This window comes from Populus euphratica, unplaced genomic scaffold, assembly GCF_000495115.2.
Source record: "Populus euphratica unplaced genomic scaffold, PopEup_1.0 scaffold402.1, whole genome shotgun sequence".
Taxonomy (NCBI): domain Eukaryota; kingdom Viridiplantae; phylum Streptophyta; class Magnoliopsida; order Malpighiales; family Salicaceae; genus Populus; species Populus euphratica.
Genome location: NW_011500295.1, coordinates 175,016 through 200,292, shown reverse-complemented (window position 1 = coordinate 200,292; position 25,277 = coordinate 175,016). Strand labels below are relative to the sequence as shown.

At 33.4% G+C, this 25,277-nt stretch overlaps 3 protein-coding genes across 6 annotated transcripts; 2 read left to right on the top strand and 1 right to left on the bottom strand.

The window, feature by feature from the left end:
* Window positions 1-2,321: 2,321 nt before the first annotated feature.
* Window positions 2,322-6,953, bottom strand: LOC105113306 (DNA-directed RNA polymerase I subunit rpa49-like). Its single transcript, XM_011009434.1, has 5 exons — window positions 6,788-6,953; window positions 6,142-6,699; window positions 4,868-5,017; window positions 3,734-4,048; window positions 2,322-3,088 (listed from the first exon to the last, which is right to left on the bottom strand). The coding sequence occupies exons 2-5, from the start codon at window positions 6,685-6,687 to the stop codon at window positions 2,681-2,683; spliced, it is 1,419 nt and encodes a 472-aa protein (XP_011007736.1). The 5' UTR covers window positions 6,688-6,699; window positions 6,788-6,953; the 3' UTR covers window positions 2,322-2,680.
* Window positions 6,954-7,442: 489 nt separating this feature from the next.
* LOC105113304 (60S ribosomal protein L18a-like protein) lies at window positions 7,443-11,948 on the top strand. Of its 4 annotated transcripts, XR_839927.1 has the most exons (6): window positions 7,443-7,681; window positions 9,241-9,312; window positions 10,078-10,204; window positions 10,328-10,445; window positions 11,268-11,333; window positions 11,465-11,553. XR_839927.1 is itself a non-coding variant. In XM_011009431.1 (5 exons), exons 2-5 carry the CDS (start codon window positions 9,303-9,305, stop codon window positions 11,516-11,518), a joined length of 309 nt encoding a protein of 102 aa, XP_011007733.1. In that variant the 5' UTR covers window positions 7,448-7,681; window positions 9,241-9,302; the 3' UTR covers window positions 11,519-11,948. The 4 variants fall into 4 exon arrangements, 3 of the variants coding, with proteins under 3 accessions (XP_011007733.1, XP_011007735.1, XP_011007734.1); XM_011009431.1 differs by lacking the exon at window positions 11,268-11,333 and having other exon boundaries at window positions 7,448-7,681; window positions 11,465-11,948; XM_011009433.1 differs by lacking the exons at window positions 9,241-9,312; window positions 11,268-11,333 and having other exon boundaries at window positions 7,454-7,681; window positions 11,465-11,948.
* Window positions 11,949-18,478: 6,530 nt separating this feature from the next.
* LOC105113303 (WW domain-binding protein 11-like) lies at window positions 18,479-20,546 on the top strand. The gene has a single exon (XM_011009430.1). It carries the CDS (start codon window positions 18,692-18,694, stop codon window positions 20,339-20,341), a length of 1,650 nt encoding a protein of 549 aa, XP_011007732.1. The 5' UTR covers window positions 18,479-18,691; the 3' UTR covers window positions 20,342-20,546.
* Window positions 20,547-25,277: the final 4,731 nt, after the last annotated feature.

Here is a 25,277-nt window from a genome sequence, read left to right as displayed (position 1 = left end):
CAAAAGCATGATCTTGATCTGGAGACCAAGATGCCTAAATGCATGGTGAATGCCTCCTTTTATAGGCTAAAATTGAGAACTATTGATTTGATGACTAATTGATAAGTGGGTAGCCAACTCTTGACTTGAAAGTTATAGGAAATTGTCTCAACTTTTTAGGAAAAATAAATGGAGGGTCAAACACTGAATAGTGTTTGGACTATAAGACAGATTCAGACTTTTTTTTTGTTGTTACAATTTGGACTTGAAAATGGCCTTTTTAAATCCTAGGCTCCATATGAAAGTTATAGGCCTATGTCTTACCTTTTCATCCATATAAAGTAGATCTAATCGTAGATCTACAGCTCTAAATATGACCTAATTACCAAACAATATTCCGGTTTGAACTACACCAACATCTTTTTTCTAAGTTTGGCCATCTCTTTGTCCTTTTAATTTCAGTTCTTAAACTCATCAATCAATCCTTTCATTTATGTAGAGGCCTGCATTTAAAATGAATATTTACCACAAATAGGTATCTTATATTATTATATATGTTATTATAAAACATGCTTTAATTAAGAAGTTATTGATACTTCAGGTGCAAAATAATGATATAAAACCTTGATAAAAATGCACTTTTAAGTACTAATCATTGATTGATAAGTTCAACTACTGAAATTCAAAAGACAAAGAGTGGATGAAGCTTAGAAAAGAGATGTTGGTTCAGTCCAAACTAGAACACTGGTTGGTAAATGGATTATATCTAGAGTTGTAGATCTTGGATTTAGAGATCCTCTATATGGATGGAAAGCTAAGATATAGGTCTAAAATATTTATGAAAAAGGCAAGACTCAATTTTGTTGTTTGGAAGTCCAAATCTTAGTAACAACGGAGAAGTCTAAATTTGTCCTACAGCCTAGACACTATTTAGTATTTAACCCATATCTCGAGTGCTAGAATTTCAAATGACCTCAATTTTTTTTTCCTGAAAAGCTGAAAAAATTTCCTATAACTTTCATTATTTAAGTTTGTTCGAATTCTGACGTTAACAATGATGTTTTTAGCGGATATTTTTAGCAAATAAGAAGATAAGGATTGTCACCAAGTCAAGAGTTGGTCACCCACTCAACAATTAATCATCAAATCAATTGTTTCTAATTTTGACCTATAAAAGAAGGCATTTGCCATGCATTTAGGCATCTTGGTTTTCAGATCAAGATCATGCTTTTTTATTTCTTTTTTTATATTTTTGTAATGTTTAAGTTTTATTTCATGTTATATTTTTCTTAAAATTTTGTTTATGTTTTTCATTTCCTTTACTATACTTATATTCTTATGTTATTTATTTATGTTTCTCTTTTTTATTATGTTTAGTTAAGTTTATTATGTCAAGGTGATAAAGTTACACTAATGGTGTAGGTATAAATATGGTGTAAACTCAACATGAACTTTAATATTTAATACTAACATGTTTTGTATTTATTATCTTGTTCACTCTTAATACTTTGCTTGTTAAATGGTTAATTTAGATTTATGTTGTATAATACTTGGTACAACAAATACTTGGTGCTTTCATAGCTCAACCGTATGGTATAACCGACGCTTGTATTATGAAAGGAACTTGATTTATTATTGTTAACATAAGTTATAATCATGAATACCTAATAAAATTTACAAGTATTAGCATTATTCGAATAAAATAACTAATATAATCATGTTAACAATTTATAATCCGATTGAAATCTCTTTTGCGTGTAGTTTCCAATTGAGTAATAAAAAGAGTTTATACTATACCTATTTAAAAATACCATTAATAAATCCTCTAATCTTAACATTTATTTTTATTACTTCATCTTCACATTAATTTTATATCTCAAAGTCTTCTTTGATCTTCACATTAATTTTATATCTCAAAGTTTTCTTTGGCTTCTTCTTTTTCTTTTTATTATTATTATTATATATTTAACCTCTTTGTAATTCAACCTTGAATTTGCTGAGTTATTTATTATTTCAACACTCTTATTCTTAAAAAAAAATCACCAATCATTTGATTTTATCAACAAATATTAGGTCATGTCAACAAACATTAGACTTCACTTATTATTATAATCATGCAAATCCTTAATACTGATATGATAAATACATCATCTGTTATAATTAATTTATTATTATAATCATGCAAATCCTTAATACATCATCTGTTATAATTAATTGAGCTCTTTTGATTCCGTGGGGGAGGGGTGATTTAAAAAAAAACAAATAATTAATTTAAAAGACAAGTAAAATATCAAGAAACCATACACTTGCCAGCTCTTTGATAGACAATGCTCGGTCCCATGTTCTGTAAATTTATAGATCTTAAAACACTCCCAAATGGCTTCGGCAGTTTTAGTGAAATTACAGTAACCAACTACAGCTCTCAAATTATCAAAGGTTTTAGAACAAGTGAATCTATAGAGTTTCATCACACAAGTCAACAAAGAATTCATACCAGATTAGTTCAGAAAAACAACTGGTAAACTGTATTCTGTTGTCTTCATCCCAACCATAACTAGAATTGAATGGCTACAATCTGAAACTGTTCCTAGAACTAAAGAAACCACACTCAGCCCAGATGCCAGGATCGGAAAACCCTGACTTTCTGCCAGCTTAGAATCCCAAAATTAAAACAATTCCCACGATAGAAAATGACAGTAATTTATCGTTTCCGAAACTTCCTCTTTGGCTGCGGAAACTCGAGAGGGACAGAAAGGGTTACCAAATACTTGTTCTTCTCACGTTCCATCTTGCAACCCAGATTGCGATAATGAGATTTCACAGTAGCAGGATTCATTCTTAGATCATTGCTTACATCTGCCGGAAAAGTCCGGAAATCATCAGCATATAAAGTGAGAACCAAAACATAACTAATGAGAAGATCAATCTTCTCAACTGACAGCCTTCTTGTTTCAGGATTAAACATCTCTAAAAATTTCTGCCGTATGATGCTTGGAAACTGATGGTTCCTAGCAGAGGCTGCACCATCCAAAGAATGCTGATCTTTAAACTTTATCAGATGAGTGATGTATGAGAAAATACATGAAAGTCTCTTCTTCTCCATCTCATCCTAGAACAGGCACAACATAAGTATCAGTGCCATTGCTGTTCCCAGCCAAGAAATATAAACACAAAACAATACCTCATGACTGATAGCATGAATACTATTTATCTATGAAAATTTAGAAATTTTCAACTAAATTTCACCAACTTTGTGTGTAAGCAAGACATCTTGAACAATAAAATGCTGGAAAGGCATGGTTCTTAAGACCAAAAGCCAATTGAGGATGTAAAACCAAGAATGTGAAATTATCCAGCTATTTAACTACAATGACAAATCATCAGCTCTCAAGCACGCTACTTCCAAAATCAAGTGTAAAGTTTTCCAGCTAATTAGCTATAATGCAATCATCAGCGATCTACCATGCTTCTCCCAAAAGGAATATTCCACTACTAAACACATACAAAATAAAATTTGTGAAATTTGCTAAAATTTCATCTTTTCTTGTTTAACATTCATCTAGGAAATGGTATGTTTAAAATGCATCAGGAAGAATGTAACCCCACAATTTTTTCTTAGTGAAATTATGATTGCCTCAGACACCATTTCATTACAGGGACATTTTAAAAACCAAAAGTTACAATAAATTAGTCAAAAGTGAATTCCCATTAACATGTTAGCAAAAATATTCCATGCACCCTTCAAATACTTTACCTGAATCTCCCGCAATTTCTGGATCCTGTTGCAAACAAAAGTTGGGTAAGCATTGCTTGCTACTTCTCCTCCTGCTTGCAAAATCTTATAAAGATCTTCAAGGAAATCCCACTCTCCAGTGAGAATAATCCCGTCCAAAGGATAAGCCTCCTGGGGGGTAATGGCAGAAGAATTATAAGGTGGAATATTTCGAGCACTGTGGCCACTGGTACTTTCAAGAGCATCCTTGTTTATTGGGGCATTTTCAATTTTCCTGCCCAGATCCTTCTGAGAAAGAGGATCATCTCCCTTCCTCAGAGCCTGCATTTTTTTATCCTGCAGCGCAACAAAGAATTCAGTGCTATCCGCCAATGCTTCCAACAGAACCACACACTTTCCAACTAACAAGATGTTCATTCAATTTGAACCAAAGCATGGGTGAAGAAAATCATTTGTTCTACCAAGGAATCTCATTTTGCAGAAACACTCAAGAAATGAATTTAAGGATCTAATTTGGATGTTGTAGCTCCAACTATTCCTTCTCATGAAAAGAATTGAATCCAAGAAAACTAAGGATCTAACATGAACCTTTTCACGATAACATAACACTCAAATTGCTAAAAGATGACAAACATTTAGCATGCATTTAGATAAATAATCACAAATCCCATCTATCTTTTTCAAAAGAAAGAAAATGCTTCAAATATTCCAGATGTACAAGTTATATACAGATTAAAATCAATTGTTTTATGCTGATATGTAACTTAAATTTGTAGAAGTTGTAAATCTTTTAAGCCCTTTTAGGAAAAATCTAAATGAGCATTTTGGTCGAGGATTTTTTTCACAACCACCGTTTCTTTGCTAGAGCAAAAAAATTGCCGATACAGCATGAGATGCAAGACTCCCACCTTGCCAGTCAAATAGCAAAAAAAGCAAGATTTATTGTCTCCTTAGTTACAGATGGTCCAAGACAAATTCTATTTTGTTACGCAATCATGATCAATAATACATGCATTCTAATAACAATGAAGAACTAAACACATTCATCACTCACAAGTTGATAAAACAACTGCAAAGACCTTTGAGATACCCAAGGGAACCTCCAATTGAATAGAAATAAGAGGCATTCTTCAACAACTTAGAAAAAGAGTATACCTGGATTATAGATTTCTTTGGTCCATATTGAACATTAAGCTGTCTTATCCTGGCAGCTCTCTGTTCTGCAGTAATCTCACCATTTTCAAAATTTGCATGTTCCTTATCAGCAGCAAGCGACCCTCGAAGTTTTGGTTCCAATCTAAGTATCTACCATCATTTTTAAAGACATGTTAGGAGTTTACTATGATGAAAAATTATAGGTGAGCAAGAAAAAATATTTGAGGTTGTTGACTGCTACAGGAAGGTACATATCTAATCTGAAATGAACTTGATTTCTCAATAATTCACATTTTACAAAAAATATATACCAGTGGCTTGAATTTTACAATAGGCTTCACAATTTTACAAGCTTCATTTTCTTACATTTAACAAGCTGAACTTTGCAGTTCCTGAACTACAAGTTTGAAGAGTGTAGTTGCTATACACAGTCAAGTAAAAAACTCGGAAACAATGTTGCATCCATTCTAATTGACCCAGTGTCTCTTTCAAGCCATGACCATGGACTAAAGTCAATTTGAAAGCTCAAAGTCCATTGTTAGCAAGAAGCCTGTAGCAACATCAAATAATCTACATGAAGAAACTACTGGTCTGGACTTATTGGTATAGTGCCATGGTTCCCTTATGGTACTTAATCTATACAGAAAAAGAACTAATAGACTCCCCCAGAAAGATTTTAATAAAGAAATTATACTTAGGTATTTTATGTTTCAGACCTGGACCAGAAATTCAAAAACCTTCAGTGTGTCATTTTGTTTTGTTTGCATAGTTCTCTAGCTATAAGCAATGAGAAATATGATGAATCATCCGCAACAAATATTCTCCCACGGGGATCTTAAACTTCAGAAAATAGCTGTATATCCTCCTAAATCGCTTAATTTCCAGATTAAACCATGTTTGTAAGCTCTTCAATATAAACACAACACAGCTCAAGATACAATCTTCAATTTAACATTTCTCTTTAACCTTTGCTTTATAACAATCATAGAATTTCCCACAATACTAACAAAAGAAAACATAGAATTTACAAAAAATTCCAACAGATAAGCATAAATAAAACAAAACAGTGTCATAATATCCAAAATTTTACTCGGTTAAATAGATTTAAAACACCTCATTACGTCCAGTCAAACAAGAAAGGGAGGGAAAGTAATATAGTTACAAAAAAAATAGTCAAACACTCAAAATATCTATTACTTTCTTCTCTTTATCTCCTGATTCTGAAAACAACCATACAGACAGCAAAACAATCAAATTATTATCTGAAATAATACCTTATTTCCAGCAATAGGCATAATCTTCAAAGTCTGAGTCGTCTTATCAAGAACCCCAAGCGCATAAGTGCACAACTGGGCTGCCATAGCCTCACCTTTATAGCTATTGCCCACGAACTCAATATTCGATCCATTCGGGCTCACTACCAACTCTAGCCTCTCAGAAGTTCTCCCTTTCTCATTCTTTTCACCGGAGCTTTTCTCAACCTTGGCCCTCTGCGCATTCCGATAAAGCTTGACACTTGGTGGTGCAGCTAGTGGGAGGTTTGGTTCTTGTGCATCGTTGATGTCATTTGTTTTGTGGGGGTTATATCCAGACGGGAAATAGCCCACTACAGGTGGGGTTTTGTCAACATGGTTGTTGACAAGTTCAAGTTTGACATCAAGACGGGGCTGCTCATTGATGGTTGGTTCATTTTGGAGTTGGGCTGCGGCGGCACCGTCATCCCTTTCCTTCTCTCTCTTCCTCTTCTTTTTTGATTTCTTGGTAGCTGTTTGTGGTGACTCCGAGACTAGTAAATGCGATGAATCCAACTCCAACCCCATGAGGAACCCCAACTAACAAAGCAAGAAAAAGGCTTTCACTGTTTCTGCATTCAAAACAATAGAACTAATAAAAACCCTAGGTCCTAAGCATGTTCTTTACCTGATTTTTTTTGGTTTTCTCAAATAATAAAAGGAGCTATAGCTTCACTCTTCTTCTAGCTCTCTTGGCCTGTTACTTGTCTTGTCTTCCTTCACTGGAACAAGAACACTGTAGAGACAGAGATATAGTTTGCGGTGGAATGTATAAACCCTAAAAACTTGAAGGTGATGATGCTTTGTAGATTAAACAAAGTTCTTTCTTTTTTGTCAAACCTGTCCCCAACCTATAGAAACAGTCTCGCTTAGGTCCCCATTCTAATTTTCATCATGATTTGATCCTCCAAGTATCAGTAGATTTTCATTTAAACATTAAGGGGAGTGTGAAACTCATATGATTTCTCTTCTTCTTCTTTTTTCTTTTTACATAAAAAGACCTTCAGAAATCAGAGAAACTCCCAACATAAAAAGAAGATATAATTTGATGGGTTTTCTTTTATCATGATGAAAGGAAAATCACGAGTCTCACTCAATAGTTTTATTAATTTCAACACATTGAGGGTTTAATTGAGAATTTATTTATACATTAAGAGCTTAATCGAGAAAAAGAATAGATCAGGGATACAATCTAGATTGCCCTTTATTGAATTTATTTTATTATTTTGATTTTTTTAGTTTTTCATTAATAAAAAAGTCATTATGCCCTCTCTCTCTCTCTCTCTGAGCTGCAAAATTAAAAATTAAAATATATATATATATTAGTTTTTTTATCTTAGCTTTCTCTTAGCTCTCCCATTATTGGAGATGCCCTAAACCGAGTCTTTTAGGCTTAGCACTCGCTCACTAATCACCCACAGAGCAGCATCATATTCTCTTGACCTTCATTAAAATGGAGGAATTGCTAAGAAATTAAAGCACCCTTCTCTTGTATCTCCTCTGCAAATTTCTCTTCTTTGTAGTAAGATTTCTCTCTGTCGATCTCTGTTTTTTTTCTTTGAAAAAGAAAAGGAAAAAAATGTTGCATGTTGGAGTATTTGTATTTGAAATTGATGATAAAGTAATCTTCTTTAACATATGTTTCTCTATGGATGGGTTTTAATTGTTTGTTGATGTTAATATTTTCAAGTCTAAGAAAAAGGAAAAGTTTTTTTTTTTTTTTTTTTTTTTTTTTTTTTTTTTTTTCTTGCCCATTTGTTCGCTTGTTTGTTTGCTTGCATGTCTTGATGCTAAAGTAAACTTTTTCCAATTTACATTTCTGGATGCTAGCAGCTTCTTGACACTTTCTTCGCTGAAATATGGGTTTTTCCCCCATAATTTTCAAGTTCTTGCTGGTTTTGGGGGTCACTGCATGATTGCTTGAACTCAATTTTTTTGGGAGTAATTAATGCTTTTCGTTATATGTGTGGAGGGTTTGGGATTATTTTCGTAGATATTTACTTTGTTGGATGATTTTATAGAGAGAAGGTTTTATTTGCGTTGCCTCTGTAGTTTATGCTATAATCTTCAAAAACAGTTTGTATCTTCAATTTGTTTTGTAAACGATTAATGCGCTGGGATTTAGTGAAATTCTTTTGTGATGGGACACAATCGGAGTTCATAAAAATTACTACTTGATGTCGGATTTTGATTGGATATTATTTTGAATACTTCGATCGGTTCTTTGTTTGAACTTGTTATTAAACTTGTTTATATTCTAGTTTAAGAAATCAGGTGCTTCTATTCTTTTAAATTTTCATGGACGGCACTCTCCCATGCGGTAGTTTCTTGATGGGACCTGGTATTTTTCATTCCTGTGAAATTGCCTTTGTCTCTTTCTCATTCACAGAATCCATGATTGCATGAAACTTTTTATGTTTTATGGCTACGTGATGGATCTAGTTGTATTTATGAGATTTGCAAATTTATCACCATTGCATGGATTCTAGAACAAATAATCCTTTCTTTCATCTTTCTTTCCAGAGATAGCTTTGGGAATTCTATCTATTCATTATCATAAGGGAGTGCGCTTTTCACGCGAACCATTATATGGCCTTGTATGTGTTCAATGATTATCTAGTTTGATGGGAGCCCAATTAAGGAGGATTTTTGTAACGCTTTGTGCAAATGGATGTCAATGTCAGTTAATGTGCAAGGTTTTTGTTACTTGGAAAATTATTTTCATTTTTTACAATTATTTGTGTCTCTTTCATCAATGTTGGTGGCTTCTTAATTCCTAGTTTCTGAATCTTTTTTACTGGGAAAATGCTATTTGTTTTCCTCTAAGTGATTACTTTTGTGTTAGGATGTAAATCACTTTCCTTGGAGGTGGTATCTACTTTTGTCTTCATATGTTACAATTCTTTTAGAATGCTTACATTGAAATAAGTATAGGTTCAAGAATACCTGGTTGATTTAATTACGCTCTAATTTTCATGTTAGAGACTTTTTGTATTAAATGCATGAGATTCTTTGCTAATACTCAATATCCAGCATGTTACATTGTTTTTAACATCCAGCACATTTCATTTTGTTATGTAGGTCCATCGGAGGAGTGTAGACGGGAGCTGAAACACCAGTTTTATATTTTATTTCTGGGATAAATGAATGAGGGTACTCTATAGCTCTGCATAGATAATCTGCACTAAAACACCATACACCCTTTTGGGGCATGACCCCATTTTTCCTTTTGAGAAAAAAAGTAGGCCTTCTGTTAGGCTTACAGTCAGTAATATAGCTAGCCTGTTTTGTTAGGTGATGGCCTGATGCTGTATGAGATAGTTTTTGAATCTACATTTTTTGGTCAATATGCCTGTTCTTAGTTGTTAGTAAGTGTTACTTAAAAGTTGTTGGTATTTGAGAGGTGCAAATCTGTGGCCATAACAGGAGTTTTCTGCTTCTCTATGTTATCAGGCAACTAGTTTTGCTTTGCTAAGGGGAATCCTGGACATGGGAAGTCTTCATTTTCCATATCATGTAGCTGGCCATTAAGTTGAGCTGGAAAAAAAATTAGAAACCTATATATATATATATATATATATATATATATATATATATATATAAAACCATCTGTCATGCTTGTCACAAAATTATATGTTCTGAACCACATCTGAATGCATTGTGAACTGCTAAATTTCAGCTTCCTTTTTAGACCATCTAGGCTCATATTGTCTTGCAAAATAGCTCTTTTGGATAGCTTGGAATCAATAATTCTTTAGCTTGGTGAATGAGTTTGGTTTTTGCAGTTAACTTTTTGAATCAGTGAATGAGAGATTCAAGATGCTTAATGCTTGTTATTATTCTTAAAGCCTTTGAAAAAATTATCTCCTGTAGCAAATTTATCTAGGCAATTTGCTTGAGGTGTTTAGTTGAACACAGGGTATTCAACTGTTGCCATGAACCAGAGAGAAGGTGATTATGTTCCAATTAGAGATGCAGAGAATGTCCAACTGGGAATGTTTGACAAACCCCTTCCTTGCTTTGGCTGTGGAATTGGATGGTTTTCGTGAGTATTGCTTACCTTCCTCTCCCTTTAGTGCCGTCACTCATAGACGTACCTTTTTACTGTTGCCTCATAATTGGATTTGTGTTCTCACTCTTCTCTCATCGATGCGCCTTTACTCTACAGCCTTTTGCTTGGATTTGTGTTCCCGCTGATGTGGTACTTCTCAGCAATTCTCTACTTTGGGAAGTACTATAACAAGGATCCAAGAGAGCGATCTGGCCTTGCTGCCTGTGCAATTGCTGTGAGTGATGAACTTAATTATTAATCTTTTGTTGGCATGGTTTGCTGCCCTCTTCTTTGTCATGTCTGCTGATTAAGCATCAAATATGATACTTGCCATTATTAAAAAATACATAGCTTGGAAAAATTCTGAAATCCAGCCTTCTATCATTGGAATAAAGTTGACAGAGCATCCTGGTGCCACTAAGGAGGTGCCTATGGAGGCGCACCATAGCTGGTGCTAGTGGCAGGTCACTTCCTTAACGCTGAAAAGGTTGAGTGGTCAACTTTCCTGAAATTGCAAAATACAAAATTACCCCTAACTAAAACAAAAATCACAGAACTGGCCTGACATTTAGACCCCAAAAATATGCCCTGTTAACTAGTAAAAAAAGTCTAGGTGATCTCGAATTAGGTTCAATCCAAATCCATGAGCTTGTAGCAGTAGATTTCCCCTTCTGTAAATGTCAGGTGCTATTTGCATCACAAAATGATATGTAGACTAAATGCAGTGGTCTCCCCTTAATGATGTGTGTATTCCATATGATTTTTGTTTGTGTGTCTTGTGTTTATTGGTTTAGTCTTGGCTGATGTAATAGATTAGTCTATCTAATAATTTCTCCTAAAAGAGGTACAAACTGAGCTTTCCAGGAATGAAATAGTTATATACAGCACAATGAAAAGCAACTGGGCAGTCTCAATGTAATTTCCTATCATTTGGAAGAGCAGTGTTTTTGATGGGTGGCAGTTCAAATCCTTTTTTCTGAGCACATATTTTTCAATAATGTGTATACCGTCCTCTCACCGCTGAACTAGACGGTTGCTGCAAAACATTTCATGATAGGTATCAATATAGCTGTGTCTGGAGACTGGAGAGTACTTTATCTTGGGAGAGACCAGAAGTTTCAATGTACTTGTGCCAATCCTTGTGCTAATGGGTGCCACCATAATGGTGTAGGGTTATCTATTGCACATTTTTGTGATGAATTGGTGTGTTTATCTATTTTTTCAGCAAGTAACATGCATGCACTTTATCTGCAGGCTATAGTGTTCACAATAGCTGCGGTGATCGCTTTACTTGTTTATTTGTTGTGATTCTCGCCTCGCCAGATTCATCTTTGCAGCTGCAGTGTATGTTTCAAAAAGATAAGATGAACCTGATTCCAAGTGCTCAAGTTGTAATGGGCCCCGGACCAAGCTTTCTGAAATCTCTGCACTCTTGTACATAATACGAAAATGCTGTACAATGATGGAGGGGAACCCAGCTCAACTGTGAGATCCCCATTTAGTGCAAATCTGTCTATGTATTCTACTTGTAGGTATTAGAAAAGGTGACATTCCTTGATGTGTTCCTTAGATTTTGCTGGAAGCCTGAAGCATGACGAGCGCGGAACCACATGCTTGGCCATTCAATTTAAGCGAAATGACTTGAAATATGAAAATTCCCCTTGTTTATTCCTTGCATTTCGTAGAAAGCTGCTCGTTACGTTACTCCGGATCTTAAAAAAATGCACCTTGTTGTTCATGGCAAGTTCATCTATCTCCTTGACGTGGTTTGAAGCCCTAAACTCTGCAGTGCATGAATTGGGTCCAAGCTGATGCATCATTCAGCCAGAACTGCAGTTCTTGTCCATGATTTGGTTAAATGTAGACGTGGAACATCAGCTTCTGAGCTCGTACAACTAGAGTCATGGCCCCGTCCTTCTAACTTTTGCATATTTGATGAATTTTCCATCATAAAATATCTAAAGTAAGAAACTGTTTTCTGCAAGTGAGTTATTTTATCGGTTAGATTCTGTATGACTTCTTCAGACCTTTTTAATTAATTCATAAAACTCAAATAAGTACCCTAATAATAACAATAATAATGTATTCAAGACCGCAATACAGCAAAAATAATTCAATAAACTTAATATCTAATCCAGATATATGTAGCCTTTTGATCTAATTTATGTTTGTGATTTAGATTTAAATAACTTGTGTCCTATTTTCCTATGCATGATGGTTTTCTTGTGTTTGAGTACTTCTTCTTCGTGCTTGATCAGCTGCTCCTTTTTCTTCATCAATCCCTTTTTTCTATTTCTTCTTATCCTTTTTAAATGTATCCATATTTAGTTTTAAAAAAAAACATATACCCAAATATCCATGTTTGGTAAGTTATTTATTTTCTAAATCCATGGTTATGATAATTACGAACAATTGTCATAATTATAAAATGATTAACTAAATTATAAAAATATAAATTGCTTTTTATGATTATAATATTTTTTAAGATAACAATATGCTTTTTAAGTGTTATTGTTTTCTTAGTAATTACCACGATCACATAATAATTACTTGAGTTGTTGAATGATAAAAAAATAATACCAATTATTATTTAATAATGAGTAATAACTTTCCATATTTCTAGAAAGTATCACCTTCTCATCCATTCTTGTCTTGACGTGCTGTCGGATGGTGCGTATGGTCCCTAGAATGAGAGGGGGTTTGAATTTGTTTGAAAAAAATCATAAAATACATGATTTAAAAATTTTAAAACTCGTGATTTAATAAAAACTTCTAATGATGTATGAGAGTTTAGTTAAAAGAATTAATTATATATGAAAAAAATTCATTATTCTTAATATATTTTACCTATGATAAATAATATTATCTATTTTTTTGATATAAACTAATATATTATTTTATTTTTTTAATTATTGATCTTTCTAAATTTTTTAAAAAAATTTCATGGTAAGAAGGTTTTTATCTTATTAGGTTAAATTATGGTCATTTTAGAGTCAAAAAATTAAAAAATTAATTAATTTTTTATTCAATATTAGAAATATATCTTAGATATATGTTTATAATCTTATAAAAAAATAATTTTATTTTTATTTTTTATTTTTGAAATGGATATAAAATTCTCATAATTTTAATAAACTAATGATTAAATTCAAAATGCACGAAAAAGGCAAAAAAAAAACTATCTTTGGTGATTTTTGGTAAATTATGCAAATATAATTTATTTTTTAGAAAGTTGGTCATATGCCCACACAAATAAAAACATATTTCAAATAGAGAAATTTTTATTTTTTTGTATTTTTTCTGAAATTTTACAGGAGAAAATATATTTAATATCATATTTATATCTTATAGTATAAGTCTATAACCCCAATATTAAGTAAAAATATTGCAAATAAAAAATATGAAAGACCCACAAATAATTTTAAAATGACATTTGAATTTTTTTAATATTTTAAAAAATTATTTAAGGTTTATATTACAAAACAAGAAAAATCTAGTAAGGAATACTGTGAAAAGTTTGTTAGAATGTATTTGTCAAATAAGCCCTAGCAACTAAAAAATACATTTTTTTCCTTTGTAAAATTTTAGTTCAAACAAACACAGCCTTGAGCCTTTGAAAGGCTCAGCCCAATAACAAGAAGTCGGGCTTCATAAAACCATTGCCGGCCTCCTCCGAAGAAAGAAAATATGGGTTGTCTCTCCTACAGCAAACAAAAGCCTTTTCCATGGAAAAGAAAAATAACCCAAGATTTTGAAACAAAGCCTGACCCCTAACAAAAACAGACGCTCTCTGTTTGGTCTTGAAAGATCAAAACAGCTGAGTTAATGAATCCATGCATAGCTCGTGCCCAGAAACCATGAACACGTAGCGAACAAGTCACAGCAAATTTATATTTTTTAAGGAACATAAGAGTTATACCTATATTAGTAGGGATGGTGTGTCTTGCTTTGAACAAACACCTACCCAGTCTCCTTTTCCTTTTCTTCTCTTTCTGTTTCTCCTGTGTTTCCCTAACTTCTGATGCTGTGATTGAGAAGAGAAGCCTCTGCTGTTTTTATTTTATTAAATCTTCTGTTTCTAGCTGTTCACAATGCTGCTGTTGCAAAGCTGAGGAAAGATTTTCCGCTGATGAAAAAGATTCTCCATTGCTGCTCCCGGCGCAGAGGGGATGAGAGGCGCTGAAGGCTGACAAGGAAAACCTCCTCCTGCTGCTTGTTCACGGTACTGAGAAGATGACGCTGCTGGAAGGAGGAGCTTCCACCACTGGTGTCAGGAGAAGTTGAGTGACGCTGCTGCTGTTGCACGATCTGCTACTGTTACTTGAAGGGAGTTGCTGGACGACAACAAGTCATGGTGGGCAGTGGTTGCTGATGAAAAATGTCTTCCACTGTTGCTCCGGAGCTGCTCACGTTGCTGGTGCAGAGAGGTTCGCTGCTGCTGCAGGTTCTTCCAATTGCTAACGGGATGTGTTGATGAACAGAGAAGATGAGCTGCTGCAGCGTGTGTAGCTGGTGCAGAGCTTGAACCTGAACTGAGATCACTGTGCTATCGAGGTTGTAGAGAAGTAGTTGATGTTGATGTAGCTAGGAATTTAAGGCTAAAGTACTACTGCTATGGAGGGACTGGCCGTTTCTAGCAGAGAGAGGTTACTGCTGACTCACGGTGCTGAAGGAGGAGTAGGCTCCTGCTGCTCAAGAGTAAACTACCGCTACCGCTGTTGCTCACGGGTACGGAAGAGTGACAGCTGTGAGGGAGAGAAGGCTTGTTGTTTGTCCTGGAAAACAAGGGTCGGGTCACGTTTTTTCATGTTTTTGTAGAGAAGGGGAAGAAACTTACTACTTGCATTGATTAACTTTAATTCCTTGTCGGAAAAGGAAAAGAGTGCGTGTGCGTGTGGATGACAAAGCTGGGATCGATCTGGGAAGGTGATGAACAAGTGGATTCGTACTCATAATAATAATAATAATAAAAATACGGTCAACTTCTTAATTTAGATTATAATACAAGGTCGCTATATATAATATTGCCCATTAATTAGTTGTGTGGTTATATTTGATCCATAACAAGGAAAGAAAAGAAAAGAACTTGGAATGCTTGAATTCTTTAACTTGGAACCTTCTCATGAGACGCGTCCAAAGAAGGGCCATTTACAAGGCAACGGCTAATTCATTAATGCGGCTACGGCATCCATTTTCAACTTAATTCTTTGGTTAATTGTTTGGATTTAATGCGGCTACGGCATCCTTTTTCAACTTAATCATTTGGTTAAACCTCCACTCCTCACTAACCAAATTAGGATGCGGTGGCCGAAGAAAAAATCAATCAAAAACACCAAATCCATAGAAATATCTTAAAACGTCAATTTATAACATCACTTCATATCATTTCTGTTCACAAATTGCTAAAAATTATGAAATTTTAGGACTTAATACTTGCTACTACTTTGTGTATGAAATTTGATTTGGTGTTTGTTTTTTATTTTAAAGTGATTTGATTATTTATATTGAATTGCAATTTTATTTATTTATTTTTAAGTTATGATTACTTTCTGGATATTAGATGTTGATTCGTGAATTATGTATGGATTCATGTTAATCTATTTGAGTTAGCATAAAATCTGAATAAAACTAATAAGATTAATTTGAATTTTAGTGTTGATTAGTTTTGAATGTATATTTAAAAAAAATATACATCTAGTGCAATTAAAATCCCAGCTTTAACAATTATTAAACCATGTAGAACATGACATACTCTGTTTGTTTTCTTAAGATCAGACTTCATAGACCTATCCTCTCCATTCTCCAAAGATTCTAGCATGTTTTTTTTTTTTAAAGTTCCTCAAATAAGAAACTTAATAATGCAGTTGAATGGATCTGCTAAACTCAATTTTCATTTGAGATTGGTTTTGTTTAAAAGCCTGATTAAAAAAATTAAATCCAAGAAGAAATTGTTAAAGTAGGCAAATTTAAAAAACCAAGAAAGCTCATTAATGTTAGTACTATGTTCCTCAATTTTTATACCAAAATAAAATAAACTAAATAAATAGAGTTTAAACCGGTTTGAGTTCAATCCAAATCATATTTTATAAAAATAATATATTTTAGTTTGGTCAAGTTTTAAAGTAAAAAATAAAAATAAAATCAAATTATAAGCACCCCAAGTCCAAACAACAATTTTTCATACTCAATTATAAGTTATTCTTAAATTCTTTTTATTTCAACTACAATTTTCATTCCAGCGGAGCTAGAAACTCTTGATCCAAACAATTGAGATAAGCTGCGTCAAGTCTCCCCCCAACCCAAATGCCAGGACACGCGGTTTACATGAGCTGGAATGCTTGCAGCCAAAGAAAGGAACAGAGAGAGACAGAGATCAAAACGCGGTTTTCACGCATTGTGGTGATTCTAATTATATAATAATAATAATAAAGTCATTCAAAGCTACTCTCCAGACTTGACGCGTGTGACCTTCGCCCATATTATTATTACTTCGGTGGTAATTCATTTTTCAAATTAATTAATTAATTAAAACGTGCCACTCCTTGGGAATTATTGATAATCATATTTTATGCTATTATATTTCTTTTGTGTAAATATTAAAGAATATCAATTACCAGATCGGGATTGATATCTTGCTTCGGTCAGGTTTGCGTGTACTCGTCACAGTGCCTGTCGGAACAATGGCTTCATGTTCGATTTTGCGAGAAGGAAGATCAATTTTGTTGTTTGTGAAAAATTAAAAATGGAGGGACTTAAATCGCTATTTTGTCAAATATTTTCTTCCTCTTCTTCTTGCCCTGGCCTTTTGAACAAAATCGCTTTCGGTCCTCTCTGCTGTTTCTTTTTTTCATTGGCCCTTTTGACTTAAAACTGGATCCTGTGATTTGAAATTGGGGTTGATATTAGGTTAGTGTGGACTCATGGCTTTGTCAAGGTAGCATCCCCCCAATGAGCTCACGTTCGATTTTGCGAAAAAGGAAGTTAATTTTGTTGTTTACGAAAAAGTACAAACGGAGGGAGGGCCTTTAATTGAAATTGAAGTAGAAGTTCTGGCAGGCCTTTCTTCATGTTTTTCTGGCCTTTTTGGTCCTTTTTGTTGTGTTTTTCCTTAATTTAATCCTTTTATTTTGAATTAATTTGAGATTGATTTTTTTTTTTTTTTGTTTAGGTTAGGATAGGGTGGACTTCTCATGATGTCAAGAAAGAAAGTATTTTTTTTTTTGTTTAGGTTAGGATAGGGTGAACTTCTCATGGTGTCAAGAAAGCATCCCGACAACGCGTTGATGTTGAATTTTGTAAACTATGAAATTCTTTTTATTATTGACAAGAAATTAAAATAGATTGAAATTGAGGGTATAAATATGGATTTCCTTTGCATGCATTGTAGTAGTGCCAACATGTTTTTTCAATTATTTTGGTGCCCGGACACCCATGTTAATCTAAAAAAAAAACAAAGAAAGAAAGAAAGCATCCCGACAACGCGTTAATGTTGAATTTTGTAAACTATGAAATTCTTTTTATTATTGACAAGAAATTAAAATAGATTGAAATTGAGGGTATAAATATGGATTTCCTTTGCATGCATTGTAGTAGTGCCAACATGTTTTTTCAATTATTTTGGTTGTTGGACAAAATCAATTTTGGTCCTTTTATTAGTTTTTAGAAATAATTACAAAAACATCTTATAATTTTGTCTAAATTTCATCATCTCTATGTACTTTTATACATTATACTTTACATCCTAAACCAAATAAAAAAAATTCAAATAAAATATATTGTTAGGAATGTCAACTTTTATTGAAGATATAAATTATATTATAAAAACTGTAATTTATGAAAATACAGAGCGAAAATGGAACTTAGGAGAGTTTTTATAACTATCTCTTTTTTATTATGTATTTCTTAATATAATTTTTTTATATTAAAGTGTTTTGCTATTGGTGTTGCCATTATATATACTGTATATTTAGGGCTGGTGTGCTTGCGTCTATGCTATGGCTTTACGATGTGAGCAAGCATGTGGGTAGATGCCCCACTATTTTTACTTTCGCTTCTTGCATGGAATAATATTTTTATTAAAATAACTTTATTAGTTCATTTTTTTAATGTTAATCTAACTAGATTTAAATTAAATTAAATTAAATCAATTCACTAAAAATGTAGTCGTGTTAACCTAATTTCTGTCGGGTCAAAGTTGCTTATAGCCTATGAAGGGTGTGCTTCCCTTTTTTATAAATGCCATGGCCACTCCTTATTTTTAAGATTATACTCAACAACCTTTTTTTTTTATTTTTTTTCCCTCTAAATCCATTGAAGCAAGCAAAGCATACAATATCAAGAAAAACTCCAATCAAGCAAACAACATAAAGCTATAGCATTCCCAAAAGCGAAGCTAAAAGCTGTCCAAGAAAAGTTCTTCCCCTCTCTCTTTCTACAAGCTCTCCAAAGGAGAAACCAAAACCCGAAACCAAGCCTCAAATAATGGAAGAACAGGAAGACAAGCCACTATTCTGGCTTCAAGCCACCAACACTCGCCACCGTTCCCGCGGCCTCCGCCGTCAAGCCTCCTCTATCTTCCTAAATTCTGGTGTATTCCTCGTACTATTACTAGTTGTAGCTCTCGCTTTTGTCTTTGTTGTTGTTTCTTCAATTGGCTCTTTCACAGCTCAAATTTCGAGACCACAGTCGATCAAGAAAAGTTGGGACTCGCTCAACTTTGTTCTAGTCCTCTTTGCTATTGTCTGTGGATTTCTTAGCAGAAACAACGGCGGCGGCGGCGGCGATAATGAAAACACAAGTTATTACGAAGATCAAAGCCTATCAAATGTACAAAAAGCATCACATCCGTCAACTCCTTCACAAAGATGGTTTGACCATCAAGATCGAACTGTGAGCTATAACACATTGAACAGATTGAGGAGTTTCAGTTCGTATCCAGATCTTCGTCAAGAATCTTTGGAACGGTGGAGATTTTATGATGATACCCACCTGAATAACTACAGGTTTTCAACCTCAAATGATCAGATTCATCATGATTATCCGCAGCAAGTCGAGGAAACTACAAAACAAGAAGAGGGTGTTGGTGTTAAAGATATAGACGTTGATACCTTTGTGATAAATCAAAAGGAAGTTTCATATCCATCATCGCCACCTCCCTTTCCTCCACCACATCCATCACCATCACCTCCATTGCCACCATCTCCGCCTCCTAAGCTTGTGAGGAGAAAGGTGAAGAGAACATATCGAGATCTTGGATATGAAAAAAGAACCGATCATGAGGAGAAAGTCCTAGAAAACTTCTACAATATCCCGCCACCATCTCCACTGCCGCCGCCGCCTCCTCCTCCTCCTCCTCCACCACCACCACCTATGTTCAGCAAGAACGAGAAAAGGAGAGGCAAAGATTTCTTGATTTCACTAAGAAGAAAGAAAAAGAAGCAGAGACAAAAGAGCGTTGAAAATCTTGATAGCTTCTTCAATCCTCAACCTACGCCAACTAGTACTCTACCTTTGATTCCGCCACCTCCGCCTCCACCCCCACCTCCTCATTTTCTTCAAAATTTGTTCTCAAAGAAAGGCAAAACCAAAAAACTCCATCCAGTTCCCCCGCCGCCACCTCCACCACCAGTCACACGTGTATCAAAGGTGGTCTCCCAAAAGGTTACGTCAAGAACCAAGGTCCAAGTAGCACCAATGACATCTGATAAACCTCCAGAACCAGCCAAGACAAGTCGTTTCAATAGCGTGGAAGAGAATATGGAGAGCGGGAATGCTTCACCTTTGATTCCACTACCGCCGCCGCCGCCGCCGCCTCCATTCAAAATGCCAGCATGGAAATTTGTTCATGATGGTGACTATGTTAGAGTAGGGAGTTTCAACAGTTCGAGGAGTGGATCGCCGGATTTGGATAGCATTGAGGATGCATCATCAGAGAAGGATCAGTCAAGTCCAGTGGCAGCAGCAGGTGGATCAGATTCAGCAGAAACGGCATTGTTTTGTCCAAGTCCTGACGTGAACACCAAGGCTGATAATTTCATAGCGAGGTTTAGAGCTGGTTTGAAATTAGAGAAGGCGAATTCTGCCAACAGAAGGTCAAATCTTGGTCCAGAAGCCAGCACAAGCACAAGCTAGAAGAAGGCTTCCGATTTGTTTTTCTTTTTATTTTTGGAGATTTGATTGATTTTTTATATATAATTTTTTAAAAAAAAATATTTGGCGAGGATGTATGTATGAATGTTGGTTTGGGCTGTCCTGTCATTTTAGGTGAAATTTTATTATACATACAGGAATGAATACATGAGAACATGGAATGAATTAATTATTTTTTTTTCTTTAATTACGTGAATTTTTGTGCTGCTCAACAAGAAGAAGAAGAAGAAGAAGCAGACACGACCTAAATCCAAGAACTGTCCCGTTTTCTTGCATTGCAGGAGCATGCATAGTATAGTAGTGGCTGTTGTCAATGCATTAATTATTGTTCTTGGTTGTAGAGGATTTTTATTTCTGTGTGAACACTCTACGCTATGATTTCTGATCATTTCTTCCGGTCCTTTTGAAAACGAGATTGTACACTGAAAAATAATTGTTTTGATGCTTTTCACCAAGGTTGCACATTGCTATCTTAAAAAAAAAAAAAATCAGTGTGAAAGAATTATTTTAATTTAATAATTTAAATAATTATATAAAATTTTAAGATATAATTTATATAATTTTTTATTATATTTCTTAAAATAAAAATTAAAAATTAAAAACTTGTATAAATTTATAATACTTTATTTTGAATTTTTATAAAATAAAATAAGAATTGTAAAATTTGTATTTGATCATTATAGTTTTAATATTATATAAAAAATATTTACCTCAACTTAACTTAATAGTATAAATTATTAGATAAAAATATAACTTATATAATCATATGATAAAAAAAATATGGCCTTCTGTTTCATTTAGATTTTTTTTTTTAAAAAAAAAAAAAAAACTCAAATTCTTGGTCTTGGGACGCAATGAATGGTGCCAGGATTTGCTCTTGACAGGGTGGAGGCATTGGAATGGATATATAGGTGGCTGGTGCACTGTGCAATGCGAAATTAAGAATAAATATTTTAATTAGCGTTTTGTAATGACTTTGAAATTTTTCTTCGAAAGATTTATGAATTATATATATATGCGCTCAAAGCGTGTAGATGGGCTTGCTATCTCTATAATTAGTGAGGCAAAGGAGAGAGGTTCATGTACTTGGAATCATGGCTGGGTGGTATCTCTGTCAGATAATTAAATACCAGCCATTGCAATATAAAGTGGCAAAGAACATAGATTCATGATGGGGAATTATGACCTGATTAATTTATTTGCACTTCAGACCCATTTATTTTGCTTTTAGCATCACGTTATGACACGGGGAAGTGTAGGAGGGCTTTGCATCACGTTATGACACGGGGAAGTGTAGGGCTTTTTTTAAACACACACACACATACAGTTCATGGAATAATAGAGCTGTCATGACAGATATCCGAAAGCATGTCACTCACTAGTAACTTTATTAGGGCAACTTTTTACATTGAATTATGAATCATACTTTGAAAGCTGGTTCTGTGATTAGTTCTTAAAGGGAACTTTCTTGTTTTCTTGATACAATCCACGGAAAAAAATTGGATTTAAGTATTAAGCTATTGAGAATAATTTTTAATTTAATTATTAAATTGAATTAAAATTTTATAAATATATTATTTTATATTAAATTAAAATTTCAAATCAATAAAATTCTAGAAAGATTTTGTATATATGTCAGCAGATATAATACAAATTTTACTATTTATTGCCTTTTAATTTTTTTATAATGCAAAGATATTCAATTGGTTATTTCTAGAATTTTTTTAGTTCTATAAAGATCTTTGATAAATAATAATATAGTTTTTAACTATGGTAAGGACCTTTAATATTTTAAATTTTTTTTTTTATAAGGATTCTTCATGTATCCTAAAGGAAATAAAAACTAAAATATTTAATGAAATATTATTTTTGGGTTAAAATATTTTTTTGTATTAATCTGGATTATTTTATTGTTTTGATTGTTGTTTTATTTTATTATTAAAATATTTATTTTCAGTTTAATAATCATGTTTTAGTTTGAATTTGTTTTAACTTAAAATCAATATTTTAGCCTGCTTCCAGTAATATTCCTTGCCATCAGAAAATGATTTCATCATCGACATCTTTTTTAATCCTTAAATTAAAATCTTCAATTTTTATTTCCTGAAATCATACATTTTCTTTCACCTTACTCCTTCCAAACGTGGGAACTTCATGACGAGGAAATATAAAAAGGAGAATAAAACTTCCATTTCCTTGGAAGGAAGCAAGGTCCCAGTGAAGATGGTATCGTGGGTGAATCACAGACTCTCCAGAGAGAAGAAGAAGAAGAAGAAACGATGCTAAGAGCAAGAGATAAACTTGCTCTCTGCTTTCTAGCAGCTGCAGGCTGCACAACATCATGAAGTAATTAACTCGTTTTCACGATAGATTACTAGACCATAACTCTCCATAGCTCCACCAGAAAATTCAGGGACTGCAACCATTCACCGCTCAGGAAGTGGGCAAGGCATCGAGAAGCATCACCAGGTTAGCTGAAAAGGCATCTATCTTTGATCCTTTATTGGGTGTTCAAGTGTTTGAACCACTAACATTGTCTACTATAGGTTCACTTGATAGCTTTCATAAGTCAAGTCTATGATTGATTTTTGAAATTTATTTTTTAAAAAATTATTTTTAAAATTTTTTTGAGTTTATTTAAAAAGCTAGTTAATGAAAAATAGAAAAATTTAGTTTTGTTTAGAAATGTTAATTATTATTATTTTTCAGTCAAAGAAAAATTTAGTTTTGTTTTCAGGAAAGTTTTTTTCTTAAAAATCTGAACAAAAATAAAAAATTTGAGTAGAAAAAACTTTTCGGAAGTTGTGAAAAATTTAGAAATGTCACTTTATTTGTTGATTATATTAAATTTGGTCCCCAAACCTTTCATTGCTATATATATTTTGTTTTGAATATTTATTTTTCAATTTGATTTCTTAAAATTTAATTTTTATATTAACTTTGGTTTTTATTTTTATAATTGTTATTTGCTTTTCCCGTATCATTTTTTATTGAAATTTGTTATTTATCAAATTTGATCCTCATTCTTTTGATTGTTACTTATTTTATTTGAAATAATTTATGAAATGTTAATTATCATTATTTATCTTTTAATTTTTTTATTTTTTAGATTTGATCTCTATTATTTTGATTATTATTTATTTTATTTAAGATAATTTATAAAATTATATTTTTTTCAATTTCATTCTCATTCAATTTTTTAATTTCTAAAATTTGTTCCTTATTATTTTAATAAACTTGAGAAAAATAAAATATTAATAAGTTATTTTCTAATTTATTTTCTATGATATAATTAAATACTAAAAAGTATTTTTTAATTTATTTTTTATTATATTATAAAACATCAAAAAATAATTTATTTTTTCAAATTTATTTTTTATAAAAACCTATTTTCCAGGAATAATTTCCTATAAGGGGTCGATGTTAGAGTGTAGCGTAAAGCTCACCTTCCCCGAAACAGAAACAAATTCGTAACTCGCTGAAATGTTTTTTTTTAATCTTAATTCGAGTTCCTTTCTGTTGAGCAGGTTATTGATGCACTACGTGTGTTGTTTGTACAATCAAACGAATAACACAGAATTTCCTCACAACCACTAACAGAAAGCAATTCACATACTCAGTAAATAAATCAAGTGCCTTGACAGCAATACTTCAAGGACATTTCTGTTTATTGCTCTGAACCAGAGGACACAGTACACACGAACCTCGACCTCTGCATGACCCTTTCAAAGACATGTAAGGCTGTAACATTCAAAGTGTTTTTGAAAACAAAAGAAGGGGATATTAGACTCATTAGAACATAACCTCCTGGTGTAACCCAACAACAACAGCCACCAAATAAGTTATGAGATGAGATCCCTCGAAATAAACAATCTTCTAAGACCAATACAAATCTCTCACCATCTTCATCCAAAACAACATCACATGGACGATACTGTCGCTGCATACGGATCAAGAACCGACTATGGTATCAAGAAAGCCTTGTGCCAAATCTAAATGACATCGTTAGATACTATAATCAAGCAATAATTACTTGGTTCTGAGAGGCAATGAACGAGAGTCCATGGATATTGAATTCAAGAGCATTTAAGACGATAAGCATATCAGGTTTAATGATTCCAAGGTTGATGCATACTGTGCCAGAAAAAGGGCACACTGAAAGATCAGGTTTGAGGTGAAGATCATAACGATTACAGATGGCAAACTTTGGTAATCTTGTTTAGCTTTTGAACTGCTCTATGTTCTGTTTCTGCTCCATTGTTTTAGCCAAAACTCTCCTTGGTAACTGGGAGAGGGAGTCAGATAAGGACACATTGGAAACTCATCTCATTGTCTAAGGACAGACTGGGTAATTTCCCCTTACTTAAAAAGTAAGGTCAAGATGACCCAGGAGACCTGAAATAATATTCTGTGTGCGATCGGAAGGTTTATCATGTCAATAATTGAACATCAGAAAAGGAGTTTTGGAGGTAATTTTCTTTCAACATCTTTTGCTCTTTGCTGTGACAATACTCAGATGGAGATGCACTGTTTCCCCCCTTTTGCCATGTTGGCCCTGCTAGATGGGTTGGACTTGAGAGTGGTTAAAGCGACAACAGGCGTTGAACATATTGACAGAAGAACATGCACTCTCTAAACATGCTGTGCATTGTAGATGTATAGATGCGTTCAGCTTCATAAAATCCTGAGTAAGCCCATAACAAGACCCAGAATTTCAGTCCTCTCATACGTTAATTAACAAATTTGAGAGCAAGGGCAAAGGAAAAAGGTTTGTATTGTGATACGAATAAAATATTTTTTTTTAAGTCTAGGAAGTCAAAGTAATAAATAAACTGGTAAGACCGGGGTCGAACCACAGAGAAGTTAATTATTCAAATTAAAAACAACAATTAAAAACAACAACAATAATAAAAATAGC

What these genes read in the sequence shown, in the direction of transcription:
- LOC105113306 (XM_011009434.1), bottom strand. Translation starts at nt 6,687, where the DNA reads ATGGGGTTGGAGTTGGATTCATCGCATTTACTAGTCTCGGAGTCACCA. An exon ending in CAAAGAAATCTATAATCCAG is followed by an intron (nt 4,049 to 4,867) that starts GTATACTCTTTT and finishes GTTGCGCTGCAG; the next exon opens with GATAAAAAAATGCAGGCTCT. An exon ending in AGAAATTGCGGGAGATTCAG is followed by an intron (nt 3,089 to 3,733) that starts GTAAAGTATTTG and finishes TGCCTGTTCTAG; the next exon opens with GATGAGATGGAGAAGAAGAG.
- LOC105113304 (XM_011009431.1), top strand. An exon ending in TGTGGAATTGGATGGTTTTC is followed by an intron (nt 10,205 to 10,327) that starts GTGAGTATTGCT and finishes TTTACTCTACAG; the next exon opens with CCTTTTGCTTGGATTTGTGT. An exon ending in TTGCTGCCTGTGCAATTGCT is followed by an intron (nt 10,446 to 11,464) that starts GTGAGTGATGAA and finishes CTTTATCTGCAG; the next exon opens with GCTATAGTGTTCACAATAGC.
- LOC105113303 (XM_011009430.1), top strand. Translation starts at nt 18,692, where the DNA reads ATGGAAGAACAGGAAGACAAGCCACTATTCTGGCTTCAAGCCACCAAC.